General features: G+C 35.4%; 1 protein-coding gene across 1 annotated transcript; it reads left to right on the top strand.

The window, feature by feature from the left end:
• Positions 1 to 2,655: 2,655 nt before the first annotated feature.
• On the top strand, positions 2,656 to 8,158 carry LOC308687479 (protein NLRC3-like; the record flags this gene model as incomplete). The annotated part of the gene is made up of 5 exons (XM_081360050.1): positions 2,656 to 4,691; positions 4,803 to 4,976; positions 5,060 to 5,233; positions 7,415 to 7,461; positions 7,629 to 8,158. The coding sequence occupies 5 exons, from the start codon at positions 2,656 to 2,658 to the stop codon at positions 8,156 to 8,158; spliced, it is 2,961 nt and encodes a 986-aa protein (XP_081216176.1).
• Between the last annotated feature and the right edge of the window lie 19,695 nt (positions 8,159 to 27,853).

Consider the following 27,853-nt stretch of genomic DNA (forward strand, 5'->3'; position numbering starts at 1 on the left):
AGTAGCATGAGCCGTCAAGCAAGTGTTATTTAAATAAACTCCTGATGTACTTATAAACTTTCCAATGCCTCGTGAGTACAGAACCTATTTGTACTACTGTAGTAGTTTGGTACCATTCTGGGCATTATTAGTGGGGTAATTTACCAGATACATCATTGGATCCATTAGCGTCTGCACTAAGCCATTCGGCTGATATCTCGAAATAAGCTCTAACTAATAATGTTCAACCAAGGGAAAAAAGGCTTCTGGGGGGTGTTTGGCTCGAGGTCATGGTGCAAAGGACCGTAGGTTGATTTTGCTCCGAACCATCCCCATACACTGTTTACTTTAGCAATCTTTGTTTCATTGAAATGCCAATTGTGACCGTTAAAAAAAAAAAAAAAAAAAAAAAAAACTAGTGTTTTTGCCCCAAGTTGCCAGTAACTAAGGAGTCTTGTATCATCCATAAGTAATGTAATCAAACACATACAATGCTATTTGGTTGCTATTAATCAAACTAATTCTGAATAGCTTGTGATTTGCTCCAAACCACATTGCTGTTTCTGTGCAGGGTTATGGCATGCATTTTTCTTTTTTGGAAAAACAAACAAACAAACTACTTCATGAAACTCCTCCTTGAATTCTGAATAAAGCAGGTGTAACAAGAAGAACAGCTAAAGTTGAAAACAAAACCATACTGCAGCTTTTCATCGGCAAGGAAACAGGATGAAATATCTACATTGACTAGCAGGATAGTTTTCATGGTAAGTATATGATTAAACTACATGACATGTTACCACTTAGACAAAATATGTAACCACCTGAAGTCATTTGTGTCCCCGCACCTTCTCACAGCCGATGATGAGATTTGAGGTGAAGTGGGTGCGGCATCTGATGAAAGACTGTTTTGAAAGATTTTGTCATACAGAGACCATTACTTTATTTAACCAGAGCAATCTATTTGATGTAAGAAGCATTTGTGTACTAATAAGTTTGATTAATTTTAAGAGTATTGCCCTGTCTTGAACAGATGTTAAATTAATTCATGTTTAAAATTCTTTTTTTGTATGCAAAGTTTTATTTTTTATGTTGCACTGTAAACCAGTTTTTCTGGTTGTTATGGTTATGGCAAGTCACATGATCTGATCTGAGATTTTACATTCAGTTCAGTTTTACACAAATTATTATTTTGTTTTGTTTTTTGTAATTGTTCAAAAATTAAAAGTAAAAAATGATAGTAAAATGTAAAATTGATGGTGTGATGTATGGACTGTATGTATGTAGCCTTTAATTAATTTGGGTGCAATTTATCACAAATGAACACAAAACATGGTATTAATTATTCACAACCCTAGTCTACACTTATAAATGAACATTAGGGGTGTAACAATACCCTCATGTCAAGATTTGATACATATCACGATACTGAACTCACAATGCAATATTATTGTGATACTCCAAAAGTATTTTGGGTGAATGATACACATACAGATTGTCACTATCAACGATACATATTATTGCATTTTTGTATTGGGATATATTGTGACGCGATATATTGTTACAACCCTAATGAATAATCGTAAAAAAGAGTTTTAGTGACCTTAGATTAATGATTCCCCAATTATTTCATGTTTATTGTTTTCTTTAGGGAAAATGTGAATTCCATAAATTGTGTTGCCTATTTTATTAGAAGAAATGAAGAGCAGCAAAACACAATGGAGGATGGAGGATGAGGACACTGCCTCTAAAATGAGTCTGAATGAGGAGATTGAGGCGAGGGCCACTGCAGCCTCTCCAGAACCCAGCTGTGTGTCTATGAAGAGTAACACCTCAATAGTTATGCCTCCTAATTTCAGTGATGAAGCAGTGACCTCTGACCCCAGGTAAGACAAACACTGATATTGAATAGAAATTGTGAAATACATAAATGGAGATTGACTAAGTCCTTTGATCTCATGAGGCTAAAGAATCACAGATCAGCCTCTCCAGAACCCAGCTGTGTGTCTATGAAGTCATCTATAGTTTTGCCTCCAAATATCACAGATGAAGCAGTGACCTCTGATCCCAGGTAATATGAACTCTGATATTGAATAGACCTCATGAAATACTTAAATGGAGAGTGATACATAATTGGAGATTGAGATACATAAAAGGAGATCTTACCTTATTCTTAAATTATTTGTGGTGAGTTTGCAATAAACCAGGTAGACCAAACCATGTTTTCCTTAAGTTTTATTGTTGCAAGAAGGCCATTCACATACAGACATCAGGGTTTTTTACAGCAAAGGAAAACCTTGCCTAGTGCGGGATGTTTTTATACATGCCTATACATTACCATATTAGGAATGGAATAGTACTTAAAATGTTCAAAGTTTCACATCTGTTCCAATAGTAGAAGTCATGTCTGTCTTCTGGAAAAGATAGTTTTAAGGATGTGCAGCTGTGTTCACAGACACAGAAACAGTTGTTGTCACTTTCTACTTATCAGAGTAGAAATATTTTCATTTACATTCAACATTTTTTTATTGAATACTCATAGTAGTCGTAAATAACAATGCAAAGCTCGACCGGTCCTAACAAAATTGTCTGGTGCAAATAATTCTTCTATTCTCCTCTTTGTGTTTATTTATTGTGATTCACAACTGATATTTTCTTTCACTCAGCAGTGAAGATCTGATGCAGGTTCAGTCCAGGTGTGGAGTTTGCGAGCAGGCTCTCAAAAATCCAGTCTCTATCACCTGTGGACACACTTTCTGCAGACAGTGCATCAGTTTCTACTGGGATCAGTCCAGACCATCAGAAGATTTTGACTGTCCTCAGTGCAGAAAGAGATGCAGAACACATCCTGTTCTACAGACACACAGAGTCACGAAAGGATCCAGTTCTGCTGGTTCTGTTCACTGTTACACACAAGCAGTCCTGCAGAAACCAGTGGATAATGAACTACAGAGAGTCAAAGACCAGCACAAAACCAGCATGAAGGTCAAGTATGAGAGATTATTTGAGGGAACCAAATTCCATGGGAATGAAACCCTCCTAAACAAGATTTTCACACAGCTCTACATCATAGAGGGAGAGAGAGAAGGAGTGAATGAAGAACATGAGGTTTTACAGATGGAGAAAACAGCCAGAGCACAACACTCACAAGACACTCCAATCTACTGCAATGACATCTTTAAAGCCTCACCTGAACCAGGATGTGAGGAGAAAGACCAAATCAAGACTGTTCTTACTAAAGGCATCGCTGGAATTGGGAAATCTGTCTCTGTGCAGAAGTTCATTCTGGACTGGGCCGAGGGAAAAGCCAATCAGGATGTAGATTTCATGTTTGTGCTTCCATTTCGAGAGCTGAACTTGATCCGAGATCATCAGTACAGTCTTCACAGACTCCTGCAGGACTTTCATCCTGAACTTCAAGATCTGGACTCAAAGATTTATGAGGAGTGTAAAGTTGTGTTCATCTTTGATGGTCTGGATGAAAGCAGAATCACACTGATGTTTTCAGACACTCAGAAAGTTTCTGATGTGACTGAGACTTCATCAGTGGGTGTGTTGATGTCAAACCTCATGAAAGGAGATCTGCTTCCCTCTGCTCTCATCTGGATCACCTCCAGACCAGCAGCAGCCAAACAGATCCCCTCCAAATACATCAATAGTCTGACAGAGATTCAGGGATTCAATGAGCCTCAGAAGGAAGAATATTTCAGGAAGAGAATCAGTGAGGAGCATCAAGCCAGCAGAATCATCTCACACATCAGAAGAGCAAGAAGCCTCCACATCATGTGCCACATACCCGTCTTCTGCTGGATCTCCTCCACTGTGCTTCAGAAGCTCCTGGAAGAAGATCTGAGTGCAGATATCCCTCAAACTCTGACTGAAATGTACAGCCACTTCCTGCTAATTCAGATCAACGTGAGGAATCAGAAGTATGAAGAGAAAGATCCAGAGAAACTCCTCCAGTCCAACAGAGAAGTGATTGTGAAACTTGCTGAAGTGGCTTTCAAACAGCTGATGAAGGGCAATGTGATGTTCTATGAGGAGGACCTGATTGAGAGCGGCATAGATGTCACTGAAGCCTCAGTGTATTCTGGGATTTGCACTGAGATCTTTAAGGAGGAATCTGTGATTCATCAGAGGAAAGTCTACAGCTTCATTCATCTGAGCGTTCAGGAGTTTCTCGCTGCTTTCTATGTGTTTTACCATTATGTAATGAAAAATGTCGACACATTGCAGTTTATTGATGTAATGCATAATCTGCTTAAAGGTGCAGTAGACAAAGCTCTCGAGACTGAGAATGGACAGCTGGATCTGTTCCTACGGTTCCTGCTGGGTGTCTCACTGGAGTCCAATCAAAGACTCTTACAGGATCTACTGACACACACAGAGAACAGCTCAGAGAGCATCAGGAGAACCACACAGTACATTAAAGAGAAGATCAAAGATGGACATGGTCTCTCCACTGAAAGATCCATCAATCTGTTCCTCTGTCTGCTGGAAGTGAAAGATCAGACTCTGTCCAGAGAGATTCTGGAGTTTGTGAAATCAGACAAATACTCTGAGAAGAAACTCTCTCCTGCTCACTGCTCAACAATCGCCTACATGCTTCAGATGTCAGAGGAGGTGCTGGATGAGCTGGACCTCAAGAAATACAACACATCAGATCAGGGTAGAAGAAGACTAATACCAGCTGTGAACAACTGCACCAAAGCCCTGTGAGTGTGTAATGTTGTTAATGTGAAGTTTTTAACCAAATGGAATTAAAACATTTTTGCTTAAACATCTTGAGTATATTTTGCCAATTCTCTTGTTCTGCTCTCTTTCAGTCTTGCTGGCTGTAATTTCACTGATCAGTCATGTGAAATTGTGTCATCAGCTCTTCAATCCTCAAACTCCATCCTCAGAGAGCTGGACCTGAGTAACAATGACCTGCATGATTCAGGAGTAAAGCTGCTCTCTGATGGACTGAAGAGTCCAAACTGTCAGCTGGAGATACTGAGGTGCTTAAGAATAAGAGATAATGTCAGTCAGCTGGTCAAACTGTTGATGTGTGTCTGTAGATGATCTGACTGTGTGTCTGTAGGCTGTCAGGCTGTATGGTGACAGAGGAAGGTTGTGGTTATGTGTCTTCAGCTCTGAGTTCAAACCCCTCACACCTGAGAGAGCTGGATCTGAGCTACAATCACCCAGGAGAATCAGGAGTCCATCTGCTCTCTGACAAACTCAACCATCCAAACTATAAACTGCAGATACTCAAGTATGTGGGAGTTTACACAAGATCACTAATAGTATTAATCTCAGTTGAGTCAGTTAAGTCAATGCTTCTCAAACCTGTTCTGTGGACCCCCACCACTGCATATTTTGGATGTCTCCCTCATCGGACAGACCCAATTCAATTCTTTCAGTCTTTAATAATTAGCTGGTGAGTTGAATCAGGTGTTAATTGAGGGAGACATCCAAAATAAGCAGTGGTGGGGCGTTTCCAGGATAGTTTTGAGAAGCTCTGAGCTAAGTTACGTAAGTTAATATATGTACACATAGAGTAAGGGCTGTGCGATTAATTGTAATTGTTTTTAGATTTCGATTTTGGCTTCCAACGATTATAAAAAAAGATAATCTAGGTAAAATGATTACTGTACTGCTGCTGCATTTTTCAAGAAAAGAAAAAAAAAGAAAAGAAAAAAAGAAAAGAAAAGAAAAGAAAAAAAAACTATTCAAGGGTAGATTACAACCCAAAACCTCTGGCACGCTTAACAAATGTTCTATCACCAGAGCATCGCAAACGTTAGTTGTGGATTTATGTATTTAGTCACTAACATGAAGAATCTAAGGACTAACAACATATTGTATTTAGTGCTGTCAATGCGTTAACACATGCGATGAATTTTTGTCCAGTTTAACACGTTAAAATGTTTACCGCAATTAACGCAGCATCCATTTTTTCTGTCATCTTTGGCTAGCGTTACATTTTCACGCTCTTGTTCACAGAAATGCTTATAAAGAGAGACAAGACATAAGAGAACGCGCTGTCTGAGAATGTCCTGTCTGTGACACACACACGACGCACATAAAGACGCTCGCCAGTATTGTGCGCATAGACAACGCTCCAGAATCGAGTTCTCTTTCGAACTTGAATGAACATTAACACACACATTTATGCCAAAATGTCAGTTTTGTTGAGTATATTTTTTGAATCCTAACAAATGTAAAAATAATTGATAGATTTCAATACACTGTAATGTTGAATGGCTTTAATTAATGTTTTAAATTTGAGGAGACATCGAGACATCAGTAGCAGTGTTAGTATCAGTGATACTGGCCATTAAACAATATTTAAAATATAGTGTCTTTATGTTGCTTCTACATTAATTTGGAGATTAACTGTGAAATTATTACATTATAAAATATATTAAAAACTTATAAAAATGTGTGATTAATCTAGTTAATTTTTTTAATTGATTGACAGCACTAATTGTATTATATAATAGATTTAAAGATGAAACTTTCACATTAAACATGAGTTCTGTGTCAATAAATTAAACTCAATGTACTATTGAAATTGATTTCTTGACATCCTGTTATTTATTTAACACACACACACTCCTGTCCCACTCACTTTTGAAAACAAAGTTAAGCCAATGTGGATAAACAAATGACCTTCAGATACGCCCATACACACAAAAATGTCAAAATGCCTTTTTGGAGAGTATTCACGTAAATACAGTGGGTTATGTCTTAAGTAAACATACACAGAAAACGTGTGTAACAGTATGTTGGATCCATGGATTAGCTCTTAAATTGACAGAAACCTAATATTCCTGCTGCTGTCTGTCATTAATGATAATCAAACAAATGACAAAGGAAAATCACTCAGTGATCTTGACTGACTTAACTTAATCAGCTTTAATAAGAATTAATATACAGTATATTTAATGTATACAGTAAGACTATGCATTTTATTTGCAGTGTTATTTTAAATTTGATTGTTCAATGTTTTGTTGTAGGCTATTACTTATCTGAATACCACCGTTAGTACATCTGAAAAATGTAAAACACTGCTTATTTTATTTGTATTTCAGTTAGTTTATTTATAGGTCTGTTTTGTTTGTAGTGAGTTTATTTGTTCTTATTGTATTGCTGACTGTTTACTTGTCTTATGTAGTTATTTTGAGGACTTTTTTCTTACATTAGTTAACCTAGTAGGTTTTGCTGAAGTATCAATAATTATGAAATATTTCTGATACTTAATAAGATCTTATCATATAGATCATTCTGTCTCTGTGGCTGGCTATTAGACTTTCTTACAAGACTTCTGAATTTGGCTCTTGTTTTCACTTTTTAAGTGCCTCATTTTGATAAAAAATATTTCAGCTGCTTCTTGCACACTTTTAATGAGCAAACATTTGCATTATTTTGCTTTATATTTGTCTCTTTCTAGTTTGGATCATGGAGAACATTTTAGAATCACACCAGGATTAAGAAAATGTAGGTCTTTTCCACGCGCACACACACACACACACACACACACACACACACACACACACACACACACACACACACACACACACACACACACACACACACACACACACACACACACAGATATCTAAAACCATGCTTAATGTACTAATCATCTCTCTTCTTGTGTTCAGATGCCTATAATCTCACACTGGATCAAAACACAGTGAACAATCAACTGATGCTGTCTGAGGAGAACAGGAAAGTGACACATATGAAAGAGCAGCAGTCGTTTCCTGATCATCCAGAGAGGTTTGATACGTATCCTCAGGTTCTGTGTGGAGAGAGTCTGACTGGACGCTGTTACTGGGAGGTTGAATGGAGCGGGAGAGTTACTGGTTTAGCAGTGACATATAAAGGAATCAGCAGAAAAGGAGTTAGTGACTGTGTGTTTGGATGGAATGACAAGTCCTGGAGTCTCTTCTGCTCTGATAACAGTTACATCGTTTGTCACAATAATGACAGAACTGACTTAATTGCTCCTTCACCCCCCTCTAATACAGTAGGTGTCTATCTGGACAAGTCGGCTGGCATCCTGTCCTTCTACAGCGTCTCTGACACACACACACTCACACACTTACACACATTCAACACCACATTCACTGAACCCCTCTATGCTGGATTCAGGGTTTATGATGCCTCAGTGTCTTTGAAAAATATCTGACTGTCTTTTTAGACCAGGCCCATAGTTTATTCACTCTGCTGTAACCCAGGCTTGACATTAACACTCGCCAACCTGCCAAATACGGGTGTATTTCAGCACTGGCGTGTAATGCAGACATTCCTACTTTATATATAATATATACATTTTTCAATTGTAGTCTTTTAAAATGGCATAATAATAATGATAATAATAATAATAATAATAATAATAATAATAATAATAATAATAATAATAAACTAAGTGCACAATTATAAACTACATGTAATGTAAAATGGTCGAAAACTGATTTTTCAAACCCTGTAACGCCAACAATATTCATCCGGAGCAAATGAAAGCCATTGCTAGCCATTGATTTGAAAATGTGAACAGCTGTAGTTCCCTTTTTTTTGTGAAAATGTGAAACTTTATTATCTTTTTGAAATAAAAAACAAGTTTGAATTTTGAGTTTGAATTTATAAATATACTAAGTGAAGTGAACTTTAACAGATATACCTTGCTCAGAACTCTAAGTTGCATTCAATAACATTTATTTGATCATTTTTTGTTCCAATGTACAGTATCTTTACAGAGAATGACTCTATGTGCACACAATACACTGTAATATGAATAAACAAAGGAAGACGATATGAATGTTAACATTAGACATACAGTAGAGGTCACAAAAGTGTTGTAGCACACAAAAGCATTAGTTTGAACCGTATCAGACTGGAGGGTTCATGCTGGACTGTAATTTGAATATCTAGTTCCTCTCAACAGCAAAATCGATCACCAATGCAGGACAAAATAAGTTGAACATGAGTTATTAATTCTACTAAAGATCATACGGTCTACTTCAGATTCATGTTGCTGCATCAGACACATCAGCTTTCTTTGTTTCACACAATTATGAACTCAGCAACAAATCATAAGAGCATATACTGAGTCAGACACTATAGTTGGACCACAGGCCATAAAGATAGGAATAAAAACAAAAACTGATGTTCAGCACATGTTGACAGTTGGTGGCACAATTTGTTGTAGGCACAATATGGATTTGAGGTATATATTGGCTATATACAGTGGTGGTCAGAATTAATGGCACCCCTGTGCCTGACGTGCCATAATTGTGGCTGACGTGTTTTGGAGAAAAACATTTATTTCATAATGTGATCTTCTCCCACTTTCAACTATTTTATTTCAATGAAAGGTTAGATTTTAGAATTTTTTTAAATGAAAGATCAAAAGGATAAACAATGCAGATTTATTTTTTACAGCCATTTTTGATCATATTTACCAGGGAAGCCATTAATTCTGACCTCCACTGTATTGTATTATGTTATATTAAAACATACCATTCTAATGAGTTTCAGAAGCTTTAAATTATTTAGTGTAAGAGTGAGATCAAATCCACATTGTGTCCTGCTGTCTGATTTAATTCAGATTTAATTTCGTGCTTCATTTTTTCACAATTCCCATAGCCTACACTTCACACTGTAAGTTGCTGTTTTCACTGAGGCTAAAAACAGAAGTGGGCATGTACAGAATTCATTGCATTTAATCAGATAAAAGTTTGTTTAACAGAATATAAAATGTTTGTCTTTAGGAGATCATGGAAGTAATTTTTATCAGGGATGCATTTCGATTTATTGGTTAGCTTGCTGTTTATTTCCACTAAGTGCACATGTGCTGCACTGTTTGTGAATTGGGGTTTTATACACACTGTTAACCCTTGCTGTAAAAAAAAGGTCAAATTCTGACAATATCATACCATTTTCCATTAAAACAGTAATATACCGTAGAAAACAAAAATAGCCTACAGGAATATACTGTGAATTAACAGTGCTCAAAGTCGACACTCAGAGGCTGTTTTCCCAATCACACCCTATACCCTCATTCAGTATTCCCTACATTAGTTCACTAATATAGTCCACTTGACAGAGTGAATGAAAAGAAGTGAGTGAATTGAGACACTGATGAACACCTGATAAGCAGAATCACTGAAGGACAGAGAAACAAGAACAAGAAGCGACACTGAGCGTGAAACCAGTTTACGATTATTTCTTTCATACATGTACAAAAGTTCTTGTTGAGAATTAACAGAGATTTAGTTTATAATAAAGTTTGTTGTCACCATAATGGAGATCAGTATTTGCTTTAGTTGGTCTCTTGTCCCTTGACTTCTTACCATTCATCTCTCTCTGGCTGCTTTAACAGTGAGTTTATAAAACAGATTTGTTATGGCAAGAAAAAGCCAAAAGGAAGATGATCAGGTGTTTTTGGTTTTTGTGATGATATCACAATCATCCTGGACATGTCTGATTCTCTGATCTTTCCTGTATATATTCTTTGAATTTATGTGTATTTCATATAACTGAAAATCTACAACATAAAATCTATATTTCTGTAATAAGGTCTTCTGAAGAATATCATAATCATATAGTGCAATAAAACATTTTTAACTCCTGCTTGACTCAGACACACACAGACATCAACAATCAACACATGAATCTCAACAATGGTGACAATCAAAAGTTTCATGTCGCAATGCATGCTGGGTTCCAGGATAATATAAAACTCCCAGCGTGCACTTCTGCATGAATAAAAATATATATATATTGCCACCATTGTTGAGATTCATATGCTAAATTGTGATATCTCTAATAGACAGTGTAGCTCTGTTTCTCTGGTTATGCATAATGTGTTATAAAAATTAGTCATTGTAATTTATTGCTATGAAATTTATTTCACAGTGGTGATAATGTAACACTTTTGATTGAGGATTAAACTCTGAATGAGTGAAAATGAATTCCTTAGTGAATGAACAGGCACTATGATGATTTTGTTATCACAACCGCAATCATTCACTAACTCTGTGTGTGCACAAGTGTGACTTGCAGAAACACAGCTCAAGCAAAAGAAACATTAATGTTTTAGCATCAGCAAACCAACTAAAGCAAGCACTGATCTCTATAATGGTAACGTCAAACCAAACATTTTCAATTAAACATCTCAATAACAACTTCTGTAGATGTATGACAGAAATAAAGTCATACTGGTTAATAATAAGTGCAATAATGTGTAATGGCTGGAAGTCAGTTGTAGGTCTTGTGTTTCTCTATTTTCTGTTCTAACAGCAGGTGTTCATCACTAATGCTCAACAATCACTTACATATTCCCTTAATTATCTCACTGCAACACTGTCTCAATGTTACTTTTACTCATTGTAGTGTGGATTTCCCTGTGGGGTTGAAAGGGTTAACAGTGTAAGATAAAAAAAAAGTCACACCCACAAAATGTATTTTAACAGCAATAAACTGTAAGTTATAAAACAGGTTTATACTGGCAACACTGTTGCCAGTAGTTTACTGTAGAATCTCGTTTTGTGGGTCACCATTGTGCTGAAGAGTAGAGCCTGTGCTTCAGTCCAGGAGAAGATCTACAAACATTGATGAATTGCTGCATGTTGCTTTATTTAACAGGCGGTGACTGTGTAGTTGCTGGTCCAGTGGAAATCTCTGTATTTACCAAAGTTTTTTTGTGGTTTCAAAAGAAATAAGTTCACAGTAATACTTTGCTCACATTGTTAATGCATTATAAATTTTAGTTAATACATTTAAATGACAGTTGGTCAATTTAAGGCAGTCGGTTTCTGCAAGTGAAATTAGTTAACTCGAGTTTTAGTGCATTTTATAGTAACATACTGTAGATTACAGTAAATAACTGTACAATTAACAGTAAATTATTGGCAACCGTGTTGTTTTGCTTTAAACTACATTGCTTATGCTGTGAGAAGGGTTAAAACAAACAAACATGGTACATGTGAAGGCATTATCACAAGGTTATCAGCATTTTTCCTTGTTTATTGGGCACTAAAAACACTCTTCCGCAACTACTTCATGAAACTCCTCCTTGAACTCTGAGTAAAACAGGTGTAACAACTAGAACAGCTAAAACTGAAAGCAGAAACATACAAGAGCTTCACATCGGAAAGGAAAGAGGCTGAAAAAGCAGCATAAACCAGCAGGATATTTTCATGGTAAGTACAAGTTTAAAGCAAATGGCTTTTCTTTATGTTGTGTCTTCTGTTTTTCTATGGATAAATGATGTGAATTTTCCTTATTTATAAAGTACATGTATTGGCAGGACTAATATCTTTCTGGATAGAAAGAAGAGCAAAGCTGCTTCTAAAATGAGTCTCAATGAGAAAACAGAGGAGGGATGTTCTCAGTCCCGGAGATCTCCTGAACCCAGCTGTGTGTCTATGAAGAGTTACGCATCCATGGATAATCCTTTTAACCTCAGTGCTAAACCAGTGACCTCTGATCCTATGTGAGTAAAGTGTTAAAGTATTTTAACTGCTAATATATTAGTTCATGTGTAAACATTCATTACAAAATATACACAGAGGGATTACATTTTCTAACTGTACAATATCTATTCTGTATAAATATCAAATCTATGGAAGAGCCTCAATTATATCTAGTGAAACCAATATATGGCATTATGCATTGTGGGAATTAACAACAAATATTTGAGTCATTACCAGAGATGGAGACTTCTGAACATTTAATAGTCAACCATCAATGTCATGTAACTCTTTAAATGTGCAGGTTATTATATGCCTACAGTACATCATTAATCTATTAATCTACTATGTAGGCAGAGGTGGAAAGTATAACTATGCGTTGCTATTGAATTTCACTGTAACAGTACTGTTATTGGTATAAATACTATAAATCATAGTGCTCTATTAGGCTATGAAAACAAATATAGGGAATGCATCTGTATACATAATGTGGAAAAATGTATATACAGTTATTTTTATTCGCTTTGGTACTATTTTCACAAGTAAGGTTTACATTTTCAAAACTCTTAGTACAAAAGTCCAAACTGATCACACATGTAACACAGCTAGTCATTCTTTCAAAACCTGATCTCATGCTTTTCATTACAGTTATACACTTCTCAGTCCACATAATCATTGTTTCAAACACAAGATTATTGTAATATGTAATGAGAACATTTGGTTTAATCACAGAAACACAACAGTATGATCTTCTTTCAATTTAGTACTTTTAACAATCAGTTCATTCAACAGCAAACAATGCAAGATACATGTTTCAATTAATCACCATTGTTTCTGAAATAGTTACAGTAATACAGGCTACAGTTGCCACACTAGAAGTAATTGAATCCTTAATGTTTGTAATAGTATCTATATATCTATATAATAGTATCTATATAATAGTATCTAAGCACAGCCATGAGGTTCTGTGATTACAAAAGTATTAAACTGAACAAGAAGAGATGCAAATCAAAAGTTTGATAGTAAGAGCTTTATGAAAGGCAGTGACTGTGAATGAAACATTTATGTAGACGAAACACTTATTTTGTGTTGTGAAAAGGATACTTTGTGATTTTGTGTATTGTGCTAACACAATTGAAAACATGATGAAATGTTTGGAAAAAAGTACACTTTTGATGATCTGTTGTGATATTAGCACTAAGAGTTTTGAAAATGTACACCTAACTTGTGAAAATAGTACCAAAGCGAATAAAAAACACTGTAAAATATAAACAGTACATTCTAAAACAAAAACTGATTGCTTACTATTTTAAAGACTGACATTTTTTTTTTTGTAAAAATAAAATATTCTTAAATACAGTCTCATTTCTTCTTAAGTAAAATCTGGCTCAGCTTACCCCAATATTGTCACTAGACATAGTTTGAAAGATTGTATCTTATCAAAAACTGATAATGGGTCAAAAATACTAAAAGAAGAAACAAGGGGGAAAATATCTGATCCTCTGGCCACAGATAAGCTTTAAAAACTATATGACCAAATCTTTGACCACAGCTGGAACTAGAGTTTTCTTTCTCTTCTTTCTCCTATTTTTGTACTGTATGTAATTTTACTACTATTATTTGTGTCCACTGTTCTTTTTATTCTATTGTCTATGGAAAATCATCAAAATATTTTTAAAACTAAAAAAAATAAATAATAGAAAACCTCTAAAATAAGAAAGAAATATGAATGTCTGTCTTACCGTACTCCTAGTGACCATTTGATGAATAATGATATCATGGCCACACGCATCACTGCAAACCTACATGATTTAACTTCCTCTTTCCTTTGGATTGTGGCAACAACAAAAAAGAGAGAACCATTTGAAGAACTTATTTTAGACAAACACATATATAGACAGACGGATGGATGGATGGATGGATGGATGGATGGATGGATAATGGATGGATGGATGGATTGATATATATATATATATATATATATATATATATATATATATATATATATATATATATATATATATATATATATATATAGATAGATAGATAGATAGATAGATAGATAGATAGATTGATAGATGGTGTTGTGGTTTAATTATTTTCAGGGGAATGACTTCAAAGATATTTGATATCAGAAAAATTAGACTTTATTAACAAAGCAAAGCCGAGTGTCCCTCTGCAGAAAAGACCCTCCAGAAAGGCCCTCCAGCAAACGTATATTCCCTCTCCTTGTCCCAAACATGGTAATACATTCTATAGGTATTTTGAGAAATAGTTTTGTACCATGTGACATTACTGAAATAGAATTTTCTGCTGCAACAGCACAACTCTCAGGCTTCCAAAGTCAATTCAAAGTCAAAAGACACACAGACAGGAGATAATAGTGTACAAAAACCAGTTAAATTACTTATTTTCTAAATAATAAAATCTTCAACATTCCCTCCTCTGGGGCTTATTTAAAGCTCCAATATGTAGGGATTTTGTAATAAAATTTCCAAAAATAACTTGCACAGTGTGATATATTTCCTCCAGTTATGTACTTACAATATCTCAAAAGTCTCCAAAGATTTTTTATTTCAGAGAAATTCCGATTTTAAATAACTGGCCGTCCCGGAAAAGAAATGTCGCGCCTCAGTGACGCAATGTCGGCTCTCTCTATCCTTCTTTCCGGTGTGGACCATGTGATAGGATATTCCACCACACCGGATTTTTTTTATTTTTTTTTTACAACTTTATTGAGGTTTTTTTCTTATCACAATAAACAATAAAGACATCTGACAAAGAATAAAAAAAGGAATAAAATAAAAAATATGACCCACATCACCGGAATATCGCATGGTAAAATGCGGAAGTGGTGGTTAAAGCGTTATAGCCATAGACTGTATGGTTATAGCTGTTATGGATCACGAACTCTTTGGCGAGTATTGAAGTGCCAACAAAACGAAAGCGTCCATATTCGGATACACGCGGAGTCACGGACTGTGTGACAAACGGAGGAATAAAACCCGGATAAATATCGGCAGGCGTTTTCGAGATGGAGAGAGCTGCGCGTCTGGACTTGTCAGAGACTCTCTCGCGAGTGTATTGAGACAGGTAAGACATGCAACTGTCAATAATAGCACTTATAAACAAAGTTATATTGCTCTTTGTACTTTGGTAAGGCTTTTTATCACGTGTGGTGACCGAGATTATGGCAGTACAATTACAATCGGAGATGATGTTAAAAAAAATATTTAGTCATTACTTGCAAATGTTCGTTCAAATTTACTTTTAGATATTGGTTTGAACACGTTAAACAACACGGCATTAACCATAAAAAACGTAAAACTGCACAACATTAACCAAACAAATCATTTGACAAATAGCTGTATGTTGTAACGGGATAGCCTAATATAGCATAACATTTCACGTCCCTTGCAGTTCATTAATTATGATGACATAAAATAATACGATAAGACATACAGGTAATACAAAAACGAATAAATTACCTCATCCGTGATCATGATTCATTAATTCCATTTAGATACATCGCTAGATGGTGAAAACGCATTATAAACCACATCTCCCATCGTCACCTCCTTCATAGCGTCATCAAGCTTCGCCTTTGTTATTGTTGGAAACTGCGCCCTCTTGTGGTCAAATACCAAAGTCACATACTGGAGCTTTAAGCCCCACATTCACTATCATTTTCCAGAGTGTAGTTTCAAAATCCAGTCCCCTCAGTTATACTACCTTAGTGACTAAATTAAGTCACTCATTCTTATTTTCAATGACTGAAATTATGCCACCATACTCCGGAGGAGCAATCGAGCCAAACATCTTTCTCCATACATTTTTCTTTCTTTCAGTTGTTTTTTCTTTTTCAATGGAGAAAGTAAAAGACTCGAATCCTCCCTAATCAACCATCAAACATTGTTACATGTGTATGGATGAAATTGGTTCAGCATTGTCTTATTGTCACAGTTATGTAGAACATGTCAAACACAAAAATCCCTTATACAATTAAAAGTTCTTCTTGTGGTGTAGATATCCTCTTCGACCCAGACACCCAGGATCTGGCTTATTCATTTTCTTCTTCATCCTTATCCGAGGTACTTCAGTCAATGTCCAATGATTGTAAATCTCAATTTGGTTATAAGCTCAATCTTAATAATATATGATTTATTTGCCCTCTAAAATTAGTTTTCATTATCTTCTTAATATGGGAAGTACACAACAGAATAATAACCCTCTTTCAATATTGCAACTCCAAAAAACATTTCTAATCTTTTAAATCAAGCTTTCCTTAACTTTTTTTATTCAATTGTAAAGTCATTCTACTTTTTTCATGTAATTGTTTTCATTATTATAAAGGCAAATCATTATAATAAATCTCTGCTGATTATTGTAGAATAATTGATTCAGTTTGCGTGTTTTCCCCGTATATTCCTATATGAATTTCGATTTAAAATAGGGCTGGGTAAAAATAATTGTATCTCTTTTTTATTTGCTTCTTATTTTTATGAAGGAACGTCAATTCACTTATTTTTAAAGAATCAATTTTTTTGTCAGTCATGTTTTAGTTGATGTACAACCATAACACTGTAGTGCAGCTACATTAAATCACAATTTTCTTCGTTATAACGTTTTACATTTCAAATTCTGTCTACTTTATTACCAAATTTAAACAATAAATATCTCACGTGTTGCACATTTTTCTCAGTATAGCTCCTCAGTTCAAGCTTACCTTAACTGAATACCTTTTCCTTCCTTTCTACTAATTTCTAAATGAACTATCATGAATTAACTTAATTATGTCACATGTAATCACTCAAACTAAGAAAGCTTCATGAGCAATGTTACATTTACTTCATAAAAGTAATTCAATGAACTCATTAGACAATTAGAAAAAATAACTCTCGAAAATAACTTTTTATACTCTTACATATTCATTGTATGGTCATTTCTTTTTCTGTATAACTAAATAAATCTATACGTTCTTAACCATTTCAAACATAAAGTATTATAACTTAATTATTGTTAAAACTTCCTTTTCTGTAATTTAAGTTTCTGCATACAATTAATGTTAATTTCAATTTTTCTAAAATGACTGCTGACCCATTATCTAAACTTATTTCTGATAGAATTTAAAATCTAAGGAATAATTCTTTGGTCTTAAATTTAATTACTTCTCTTGACCCTCCTCTGTTGATCTCATTGCCTTTACCCATCTCTATCTTGTTCATATAATCCATTACCAAGAGTTTTATTAGTCCTTCTGGTACTGATATATGGCCTATTTTTGTCACTGTTCCTTTCCTACCTTTATTTTTGTCGCAAATTTCTCTGGTATACAGTCAACAATTGCAAAAAATGCCTTTTATTTAATTTTCCTTATACTTTTTCCTTATTCTTAATTTAGCCTTTTAATTATTGTCCTTCCTTATTCTTTTAATCCCTCCCCCCTTGCGCAGGTGAATACCTGTGCATCTGGTTTGAGATTATTCAAAAGTATGTTTTTGTGCAAAAACCTGTAATTCTTACCCCCCTCTGGTACCACCATATAGATCGTTCATAAGGCAATAATCTACATGGTATTGAACAGTCTATATGCTATAACAATTTGTTTGTTATTGAATTTGAACAATTTCCATCTGAGGTGGTCGTTCTATTAGCACCATTTAAAATACATTTAATTAGTCAAATAGCATATTGAATCAAATCATAATTCAAATCATAAATGAAATCAAATATTTGTTAATAGTCAGTGTTAATCTTTCTTTCATTTTCAACTGTAGCCTTAAATTAATTATGTATACCCGTTTTATTGACAAATTACATTCGAGTACCCATTATGATCTATTTTAAAATGTCATTTAGGTCGATTTGTATTTTCCTTCATGACTTGTCTTAATTCTCACTGTGCTGTGACAGTTACTTGAATTAGTCGCTTATCATTCATTATTTTCATTTGTTTTCTGATTTTTCATTATCGTTTTTACGTTGTTTTTGATATATTCTTTAATTCAATATTTTTTCTCTTGTTGGGTTATTATTAAGTTGTTACTAGTGTATTCAAGGGCTTTAACATTAAATTTAAAGACAGTTTGGTTGATGTTGACTATTGTTTGAACTTGTACTCATCTCTGTTGATTCTCTCTTCTTTGCACAACTCCTTGAAAGTTTCTTATTCTGCAACTTTTCATTTAAAGTTCTTCTTTTTCCATTCATGTTTATCATTGTGAGTTGTTGTAATTGGCTTTTTCCTTTTCTCTCATTGGCAAGGGAAGGTCATTGCCAGCATGTCTTTGAAACCTCACTCGCTGTTGTGGGGGTTTCCTGGAGTCGTTTGGTGTATTTTAAGTTGAGAGCCATGGACTCAAATGTCAGTTTGCTGATCAATGTTCAAGCTTCTTCTGAGATGACAAGGCACAGTCACTGGTTCTTTTTTTTTTAATCGTCCCAGAAACCTTCCTGGAACTGAACTGTTCTTATCTGTGAATGAAACCTTCATTATTTCTGTTAGTTCTGTTAGTGACAACAACATATATTAGATCATCTGCTCATCTGCTTCATTGTCCTTCTTGGTGTCGTCACCTGTAAAGTGATCATGTGGGCTGAGTGGTGTTCTGGCCTCTTTTGTGTCTTTTCTGCTCATTAGCAGTAGGGCTTTACCCCTATATTATTTTTTACAATTAGTCAATTCAGTCCCACTATCAGTATACTAGTTATCAGGCTTGGACAACACTCAACCCACTTTGCTAAAAGACAAAAGTTACAAGACAATATTTCAGTCTTTTGACAAAACGTCAGCTCCTTCATGATATTCTGAAATGAAAGTCAGATGTGTTAGGCGCTGCGCAAAATGTAGTACTGTTTTGTTTTCTTTTACAATTTTTTTTCCCCATTTTCTTTTTTCTATTGTTACTACAGTTTCGACCAGGATATTAACCAAATCCATCCATGGTCATTATTTTATTGGGCAGAAAATGCCCTGTGGGCCCACATATGAAATTTAGATACAGCTGTAGGCAAAATAATTGATTTGCCTTAGTGTACACTCATTCATTCATAATCAGTCACTCATCGGCCATCACACATTCTTCTTCCGCAGGTTGTGCTCTAAATGCGGAACTTACAATTTTAGCTGTGGAATTCCAAAGGTCTGACAGACAACGTCACAACAGCTATTCAAACACTATTCAGAAGTGTCAGTGATCTTAATGCTTAGTTTACTACTGTTGTTATAAGCCCTTTTTTCTTGTTTTTTCCCAAACTCTAATAGATTAAATATTTCAGAATAATAGGCCTTAGCATGGTGCAGTTTAGAGTAAGACAGCCAATTGTAATTTCTCAAATGCATTTTGTCATTTGTTTGGTCTACTTTTTCATATTCTTTTTGTTTTTGCTCATGAGCTGCTTTAAGAATAAAATTGGAGATCTCTGTCTAATCTTGGATCCATGGCCAATAACATTTCCATCTCATTATCCCAGTTTTGACAGCATTTTTAATTTCATAATTTTTGGACTTTTGGAGTTATGTATCCTTCTCCAATCTATCTCTATAAAACAATATTAAAACAAGATGGAGTGACCAGTGTTTTTGTTTTGCAAGCAAAAATAATAATTCTTTGACATTTTGTGTCTTTTTCTTTGCCAGAGAATAATTCTATCACGCTTTTAGCCCTATAGTTGTCTAATATAATAGCCCTCACTATACCAAATCCAGCCTCAGTTTGAACTATGTAGTGAGTTGAGCACCCACTTCTCTGTATTTTCTTTTCTTATAGAGCTGGACTTGTACCTATTGAAAAAGCAGAGAGGGTTAGTTTAGCAGAGAATATAAAGAATTGCCATGAGACCAGTGAATAATCAGAATGAATTAAGTTAATATAATAATGAACTAAATTTGAAGCAGTCTCTAGAGTGTTCATTAGGTTTGTCACACCTGTGGTGCCGTAAGGGTCAGTTTCTTCTGTTTTTAGATCAGTGTCTGTTGACATGTTTTTCAGCCTTGCTGTCACTCAAAGGCCATCGCAGAGTGGAATATAGGCTCTGCTGCTTCTCTGTCTCTTCTCAGTTTGGGATTTTGATCAATCCTGTAACAGTTTTGCATCTCAGGATTTGTCTTTGTTTTCAGGAAAAGTCTCAAGTGAAAGGTTCACCTTTTCCAGTCTTAATTCAGTCTTTCTGAGTCTTTTTGAACTTCAGGAGGGGAGCTGAGAACCCCTCACCCACTTCTCTCTTCTTCTTTCTGCATTCTTGTCTCTGCATTCATGTCTTTGCCCTTTGCCCTCTTGTTGCTTCCACAGGACACTGAAAGATGAACACTCAGATCTGCATGAGTCAAATTGAACTTTTACATATAAGCTATTAGCTCTTTATCTACATGCCACTTTTTTAATCTGCATCTTTTCACTATTTCTTTTATATAAAAATCTCACTGGTTGACCATAGCAGTTTCTCAACAATCATCAAGGAATTCTTCTTATTTATTACTCTCATCAACTTCTGTAAAGTATTTTTGACTTTTGAAACTTGGTCACTCAATCTTGCTAACCTTCAGCACACTGCACCAGTTATTTTTCTCTTAACACAAACTTATTTATCTGCAATGGAATACTTTTTCCACACTGTCTTCAGGGATAATGAGATACAAATTTTAGATGTCTTCAGATATAATATATAATATATTAAGCACGTGCAATCTTATTTATATTCATCTATTAATATTCATCATTACATTTATTGATTAAATATATATCTTATTATTTTAACTTATTTTATACTACAATATTCTTTATAGTTAATGTCTTGAAACAATTGTTTTCCCTTACTTTTCTTTCTTTCTTTTTTTAATACACACCATTTCAGTCCCTTCATTCACACATTCTCTGTCCCTTCAAGCAACCAGGGTCAGAGGTCACTTATTTTCAACCACAGGCACAGTCACACACTATTCTGTACTCCCTGTCAGATCTGAACAATACATTAACAGATTCACTCATCAACACAGTGACACTTTTAACTATCCTATATAATTTTATTAACCTGAGCAGTCCCTCGCATTCGAGGCGGTAACCGTTACTTTAAACCTATAGACTTTTAAAACCTCTATTTTTTCCAGCTTCACCCATAGCAGTCCTTCGTTAAAACTTTGTTTAACAAAGCGGTATCCGTGAGCTAACCATCTGTGCACATGCTATACTTCTCAAAGTAAGCACAGATAAACCACTGATATCCTTATCAGTACACTTGCCATAGGCCCTCTTGACAAGTAAATACAAATTAACTTATATTAATCCCCTGTGTGCATGCTTTTTGCTCATCATCCTTCGAGGCCCACTTGATGAACAAACACAGAACCTTACGTACGTACGTCAAAACTCTTTGCGCTAAATCAGCATCACCAGTAGTTATAGAATCCACTCAGGATTAAACAAGCACTAGCAAACACTATCGGGAGCCCCCCCGCGCTTTTACCAACTACTTGACATCTACAAAGACAATGCATGCAATTTTTCTGATATCAAACACTCCTTTTCACTTTTTAAGTTCTTTAAATTTGGAGAAGCTTGTCTTACCACATCCGGGCCACTGGTGACTAACACATACACCTTATTCAAAAGCAAAAACTGCTCACCTCAAAGTACAGCGGCCACTGTTGTCTGTGTGAGTCACCAGCGATCCCTTCGTGGCTCCTTCAGCTCCTAAGCCACGTCCTGCCGGGGTCGCCATTTGTTGTAGTCGTAGTTTAATGTTGGGGTGCCAATCGAGGAAATGACTTCTCAAAGTTTTCAGATGCCAGAAAGATTAGACTTTATTTCACAAGCAAAGTCTGAACGCCTTCTGCAGAAAGACGCTCCCAAGCAGTGTTCTGCTCTCACGTATATACATTTTCCTTGCTCCAAAGATGGTAATACATTCTATAGGTATTTTGAGAAATAGTTTTGTACCATGTGACATTACTGAAATAGAATTTTCTGCTGCAACAGCACAACTCTCAGGCTTCCAAAGTCAATTCAAAGTCAAAAGACACACAGACAGGAGATAATAGTGTACAAAAACCAGTTAAATTACTTATTTTCTAAATAATAAAATCTTCAACAATGGCTAGATAGATAGATAGATAGATAGATAGACAGATAGATAGATAGATGGATAGATGGATAGATAGTTCGATATATAGACAGATAGACAGATAGAAGATAGATAGATAGATAGATAGATAGATAGATAGATAGATAGATAGATAGATAGATAGATAGATAGATAGATAGATAGATAGATAGACAACATAAGGCAGATTATTGACAATAATTTTTCCAGTTCTAGTAAAGACTGATTGGCCTTCATCTCATAAGCACAATATGATCTGGAAAGTAAACAGATGGAGCTGATAGAGCAAGTGTTTGTGTGTTTGCTGCCTCCACACCGTACAAAGGTCTATTTTAACACGCATATAAAAATAAACTGTATCATCAGCTGACTTCCATCTCATGCCATAAAAGCGTCATCCATAAGGAAGTCTTTCTGAAAAAACATGAGGCGTGTGCGTGTTTAAAGCAGAGGTTAAAATCTCAAAAAATAAACATGTAATTCACCTAAACATACCACAATTACAATCATCAATTTACAGTTACTGTTCTCATAAAATACAATTTCTTGTACAACTGTACATTAAGAATTTTAAATCTATATTAATGTCCAACAATTGCTTCATTCAAATGAATAAGTCATAATTATTGCACTTTCTATCTGTTGTGCTCCGCCTGTTTGATGCGCCTGTATCTGTGAAGTACACAATCATTTCTGTTTTGCATAAACACTTGCCCTGACAGCGAGTTAATCTCTGTTAATGCTTGTGATTCACTTGCTGTCAGGGAAAGTGTTTATGCGAAATATAAATGCTTTTGTAACTTTCTATAATTTACAGATAAAGATACCTGTAAACTGCTAAAATATTATTTTTATTTTTTTATTTTTTTTACAGTGAAGGTGTTTGATCTTAATAATTCAGGAATGACCTGTAAAATAACCATTTTTCAGTTTATTTAAATGAGGATATTTTACTTTAATTTTATGTTTTTTTTGTTTTTTTTGCTGGAAGTCATTTTATCACTTAGGGATATTTCACCTAAAAATGTAAATTACCCCATGATTTACTCGCCCTCGAGCCATGCTAGGTGTATATGACTCTCTTCTTTCAGGCAAATACTATCAGAGTTATATAAAAAAAAATTCCTGGCTTTTCCAAGCTTTATAATGGCAGTGAATGGTGATATTTTGAAGCCCATAAAAGTGCATCCATCCATGATAAAAGTAATCCATACGGCTCCAGGGGGTTTATAAAGGCCTTCTAAAGAAAGCGATGTGTTTGTGTAAGAAAAATATCCATATTTAAAACTTAATAAACTAAAATAACTAGCTTTCAACTGACGGCTGTACGCATCAATTTACGGCAAAAGCTTGGAAGAGCCAGGACATTTTTTAATATAACTCCAACTGTATTCGTCTGAAAGGCGAATGTCATATACACCTAGGATGACTTGAGGGAGAGTAAATTATGGGGTAATTAAAATTTTTGGGAGAATTATCCTTTTAAAGGTTGTATCAGTGATTTCAGGCCCCCCCAAAAAAATGATCACATTCATCTAATCTTTCCTAACGATCCGCTAGCTGCCCGCCCCTTAAGCAGGCCGTCAAAAAAACGCGTCTCTGTAGGCAGCCTAGGCTCTGAGATCTGCACACAAAAACAATTGGTTTCACCAACCACTCAAAACCAAAACAAATAGTGTTCCAACCAATCACCGACAGGGGGAGGGTGTTGTGAGGTTTTGAGCCAGCTTCTTCTTCAGCTCCGACTTCGCGTGCAGCCGTGCATGAGCACAAAACCTCACAACACCCTCCCCCTGTCGCGTTTTTTTGACGGCATGCTTATGGGGCGGGCAGCTAGCGGATCGTTAGGAAAGATTAGATGAATGTGATTTTTTTGGGGGGGCCTGAAATCACTGATACAACCTTCAATTTTCTTTTTTTACTGTTCAACTACAGATTATTTTTGTCATTTTATACATTGGTATGTAATTTAAGTAAACAGAAAAAATACTGTATACAAATTACAGTAAATTTCTTGGCCCTGGAGGTGGTCTGACATGCCCTGACGTTTGTGCTTATTTCTGTTCATTATAACATCATGGCTAAAGTCGGATTACACTGTATTCAGCACAAACTCTGCTACAATAATATGTGAGCAGCATGTATGTAAAACTTTGTAGTTATGAGAAAATTATGTTTTTGGGTAGTTTTTGAAATTTCTGTCAATGAAATAGGTCCATTAAACCCATACTGAATATTTGTAGATATTTGTAGATATTTGTATCTTGTAACATTGCTTTAACTCTTCCGAGTCGCCGATCACGCCGGCGTGATCAAATCACATGACCAGTTTAAGACGTCGAAGCATAAAAACAAAGTCACGTTGAGCGCTGCTGTCCACTTCTGTCGAAAGTGCTGGCTTGAAACTCTATTTTACTTTTTGTTTTGTGTTGATAGACCAAGTAAAAACGGAGATATGATAATTTAAACTTTATAAAAAAAAATATTGAAAATATTGACGCGTTCGTAAAGGAATGCAAGATGGGATGCGACAGGCGTTGCATTTATTCTCATAACTTCGTCGGTTTTTGTCATAAAACAAAACAGAGAAAAATGTGTGAATCTGCTGACTCTGCTCTTCAGGCTGCACATTTTAGGGAGTGGAGGAGGAGCCAACTGAGCAAAGAAGTGAAATTGAAAGGCGCCCACGGGAGTCTGGAGATTGACGGAGTAGACAGAGAGACATATATATAGAAAGAGAGAGAGAGATATTATTGCTAGTTTTTGGAAAAGTTTGAATAGATTTTGAGAGTAGTTTAGGAGTAGTGTAGATAGTTTAGGTAGTTTTTGTGGAAGGAAAATGAAGCGAATGTCTTTGGTCTCATTGTTGACAGAAACTGTTTTGAGGAGTGGCACAGAGAAAAAAAAAACTCACCTGATATTCGTTGTAAATAGTTGTATATATAGTTTGATTTTGTGTTCATTTTACCTTTTGTATAGTATATTTGCACTTTTTAGGAACCCCTCTTACTCAAGGAAGGAAAGCCCTGTAATGTAGCTGTCTGTGTAATTGTACATGAAGTGTTTTGTAGAGTTTCTATGCAAAAAAGAAAAGAAAAAAAATGCCTATTGCCACACCTGCTTTTTGCTGTATATAGTTAGATTTTATCTCAATTTTACCTTTTTTATGTTGTATTTGCACTAATTGGGAACCCTCATACTCTGGGAATGCAAGGCCTTAAATATAGCTCTCTGTATAATTGTGTGCATAAACTTTTAAAAAGTGGCAAAGCTAAAAAGAGAAAAAAAAGCCTATGGCTACACTCGCTTTTTTTTGTAAATCATATGTTTTTTTGTATATAGCTTGATTATATCAGAATTTTACCTGTATATGTTGACATTTACAACTTGTGTTTACATTTTAAACCTTTTAAAATGCTTCATTGAGCATGTTTGTGTTTTTTGTAGTAAAAAAACTATAATTTTTCTATTCGGATTTTGTGTTTTTTGTTTGATTTTGGGTCCAGTATGTTGATACAGTACATAAAAGTGAAAAAATAATTGTCTGTTCATATAGGTGATGTTGTGCTGAAAAAAAACAATACCAAACATTGGTATGGTAAACATTTGTTTATGTCGCAAAATAAAAAAAATAAAAAGTACTCAAAAACGGCCAAAATAGCCCAAGACTCCGAAGAGTTAAAAAACAGCTAAATTCTGATAGTAACATATAATTTTCCATTAAAACAGTAATATACCATAGAAAACAATGCATTCTGGATAATATGTTGTCAGTTTCAAGAAAATAGACTACGGAAATATACTGTGAATTAACAGCGCTCAAAGTCGACACTCAGAGGTTATGTTTCAAATCACACCCTATACCCTCATTCACTATTCCCTACATTAGTTCACTAATATAGTCCACTTGTGAGAGTGAATGAAAAGTGAGTGAATTGAGAAACTGATGAACACCTGATAAGCAGAATCACTGAAGTAAAGAGAAACAAGACCAGAAAAAAGAGAAACAAAAGTCCTCAACCAGATGAGAGACGGTGCCATCACGGTGCCATGCGATGGTACTGGACATCCTTTGGAGGACGGCTCGATCCTCTGGTTGAGGGAAGTCGGCAGTGAGTCACACGTTCCCTGCTCCTCCCCCATCATGGCGTACGGCAGCAGGCTCTGGCCCACAGCGAATGGGGAGCGACTCCTCCTCGATCCAGGAGCATGGTAGCGAGTTCTCCGTCCAACCTGCTGTTCAATCGCTCCAGCACCACCACCTCGAGCAGCCATTGGCGATCTTCGCTCCTTTGCTGTTTGACCTCCTAGGCACCGCGATTCCCATCAGCAGCGAGAGCTCTCAGACAGCGTGTCCCTCCTTCCTCCAGGGCTTTGGCACCAATGTAGCAAGGTTTGTTGTTATGGGAAGGAGGCGGGAACCGGAGACATTCACAAACTTTAATATATAAATAAACAAACACAAAACGAAAGTAAAGGTGGTAGCTGTTACACATAAACAAAACATAATGTAAAAGTCAAGACCATAGACTGTAAAAAATATGGACAAAGCGTCTGTGACGTCACCCATAGACTTTCTGAAGAACGGTTTTGAAGCCGTTTATTGGGGGTATGGGCGGCGCCATCTTGGAAAATCTTGGGAAATCCTAACCAGGCCCACCTTCTGGCCAATCCATATATGGGTAAATGACGCAAGTCCGGTTATTCCAAGTACAGAATAGCGCGCGTCACTCAGCTCGCTCTGCTACTCCTGTTATCTCTGTATGTATATTTTAGGCAACGAAATATGTTATATAACCCCATACTAACTCTTTTCGTTTTCATTTAAAGAAATCTTAAACATTATAGCCACACAAATGTGGTTCAGGCAACGCGTATTGATTATATTTACTGCATATAACGTTTGCCTATTTATAACAAAACGAAAAATAAAACACAAACCTGCCTCTTTTCATTTGAAATATAATATAAAAACATTAAACATTTTAATATGGTCCAGGCAATATGTGCATTTGTACTAACAGATGTTGCAGTAAACAACGTTACAGATCATCTTCGTTGTATTAAAATTTAAAATGACAAAACTCAACACAGTCTCTTTTTGTTAAATTTCAGTTTTATCAATATTAGCTATTATAAAAGTATAAGTAAAAGGTACAAGAAGCTATACAAATAAAGCAAACAATTCAGTCAAACATACAAAGTCAGCGCTATAGTCTAACCATACAACGGTAAAGTTAAATAGCTTATAAAGTTATGAAACTTCCCCTCAGCCAAAACGATTGGCCAGGGAACAAATTATAGATTCACGA

The sequence above is a fragment of the Scardinius erythrophthalmus genome, assembly GCF_964197995.2.
Source record: "Scardinius erythrophthalmus genome assembly, chromosome: 3".
In the NCBI taxonomy this organism is placed as follows: domain Eukaryota; kingdom Metazoa; phylum Chordata; class Actinopteri; order Cypriniformes; family Leuciscidae; genus Scardinius; species Scardinius erythrophthalmus.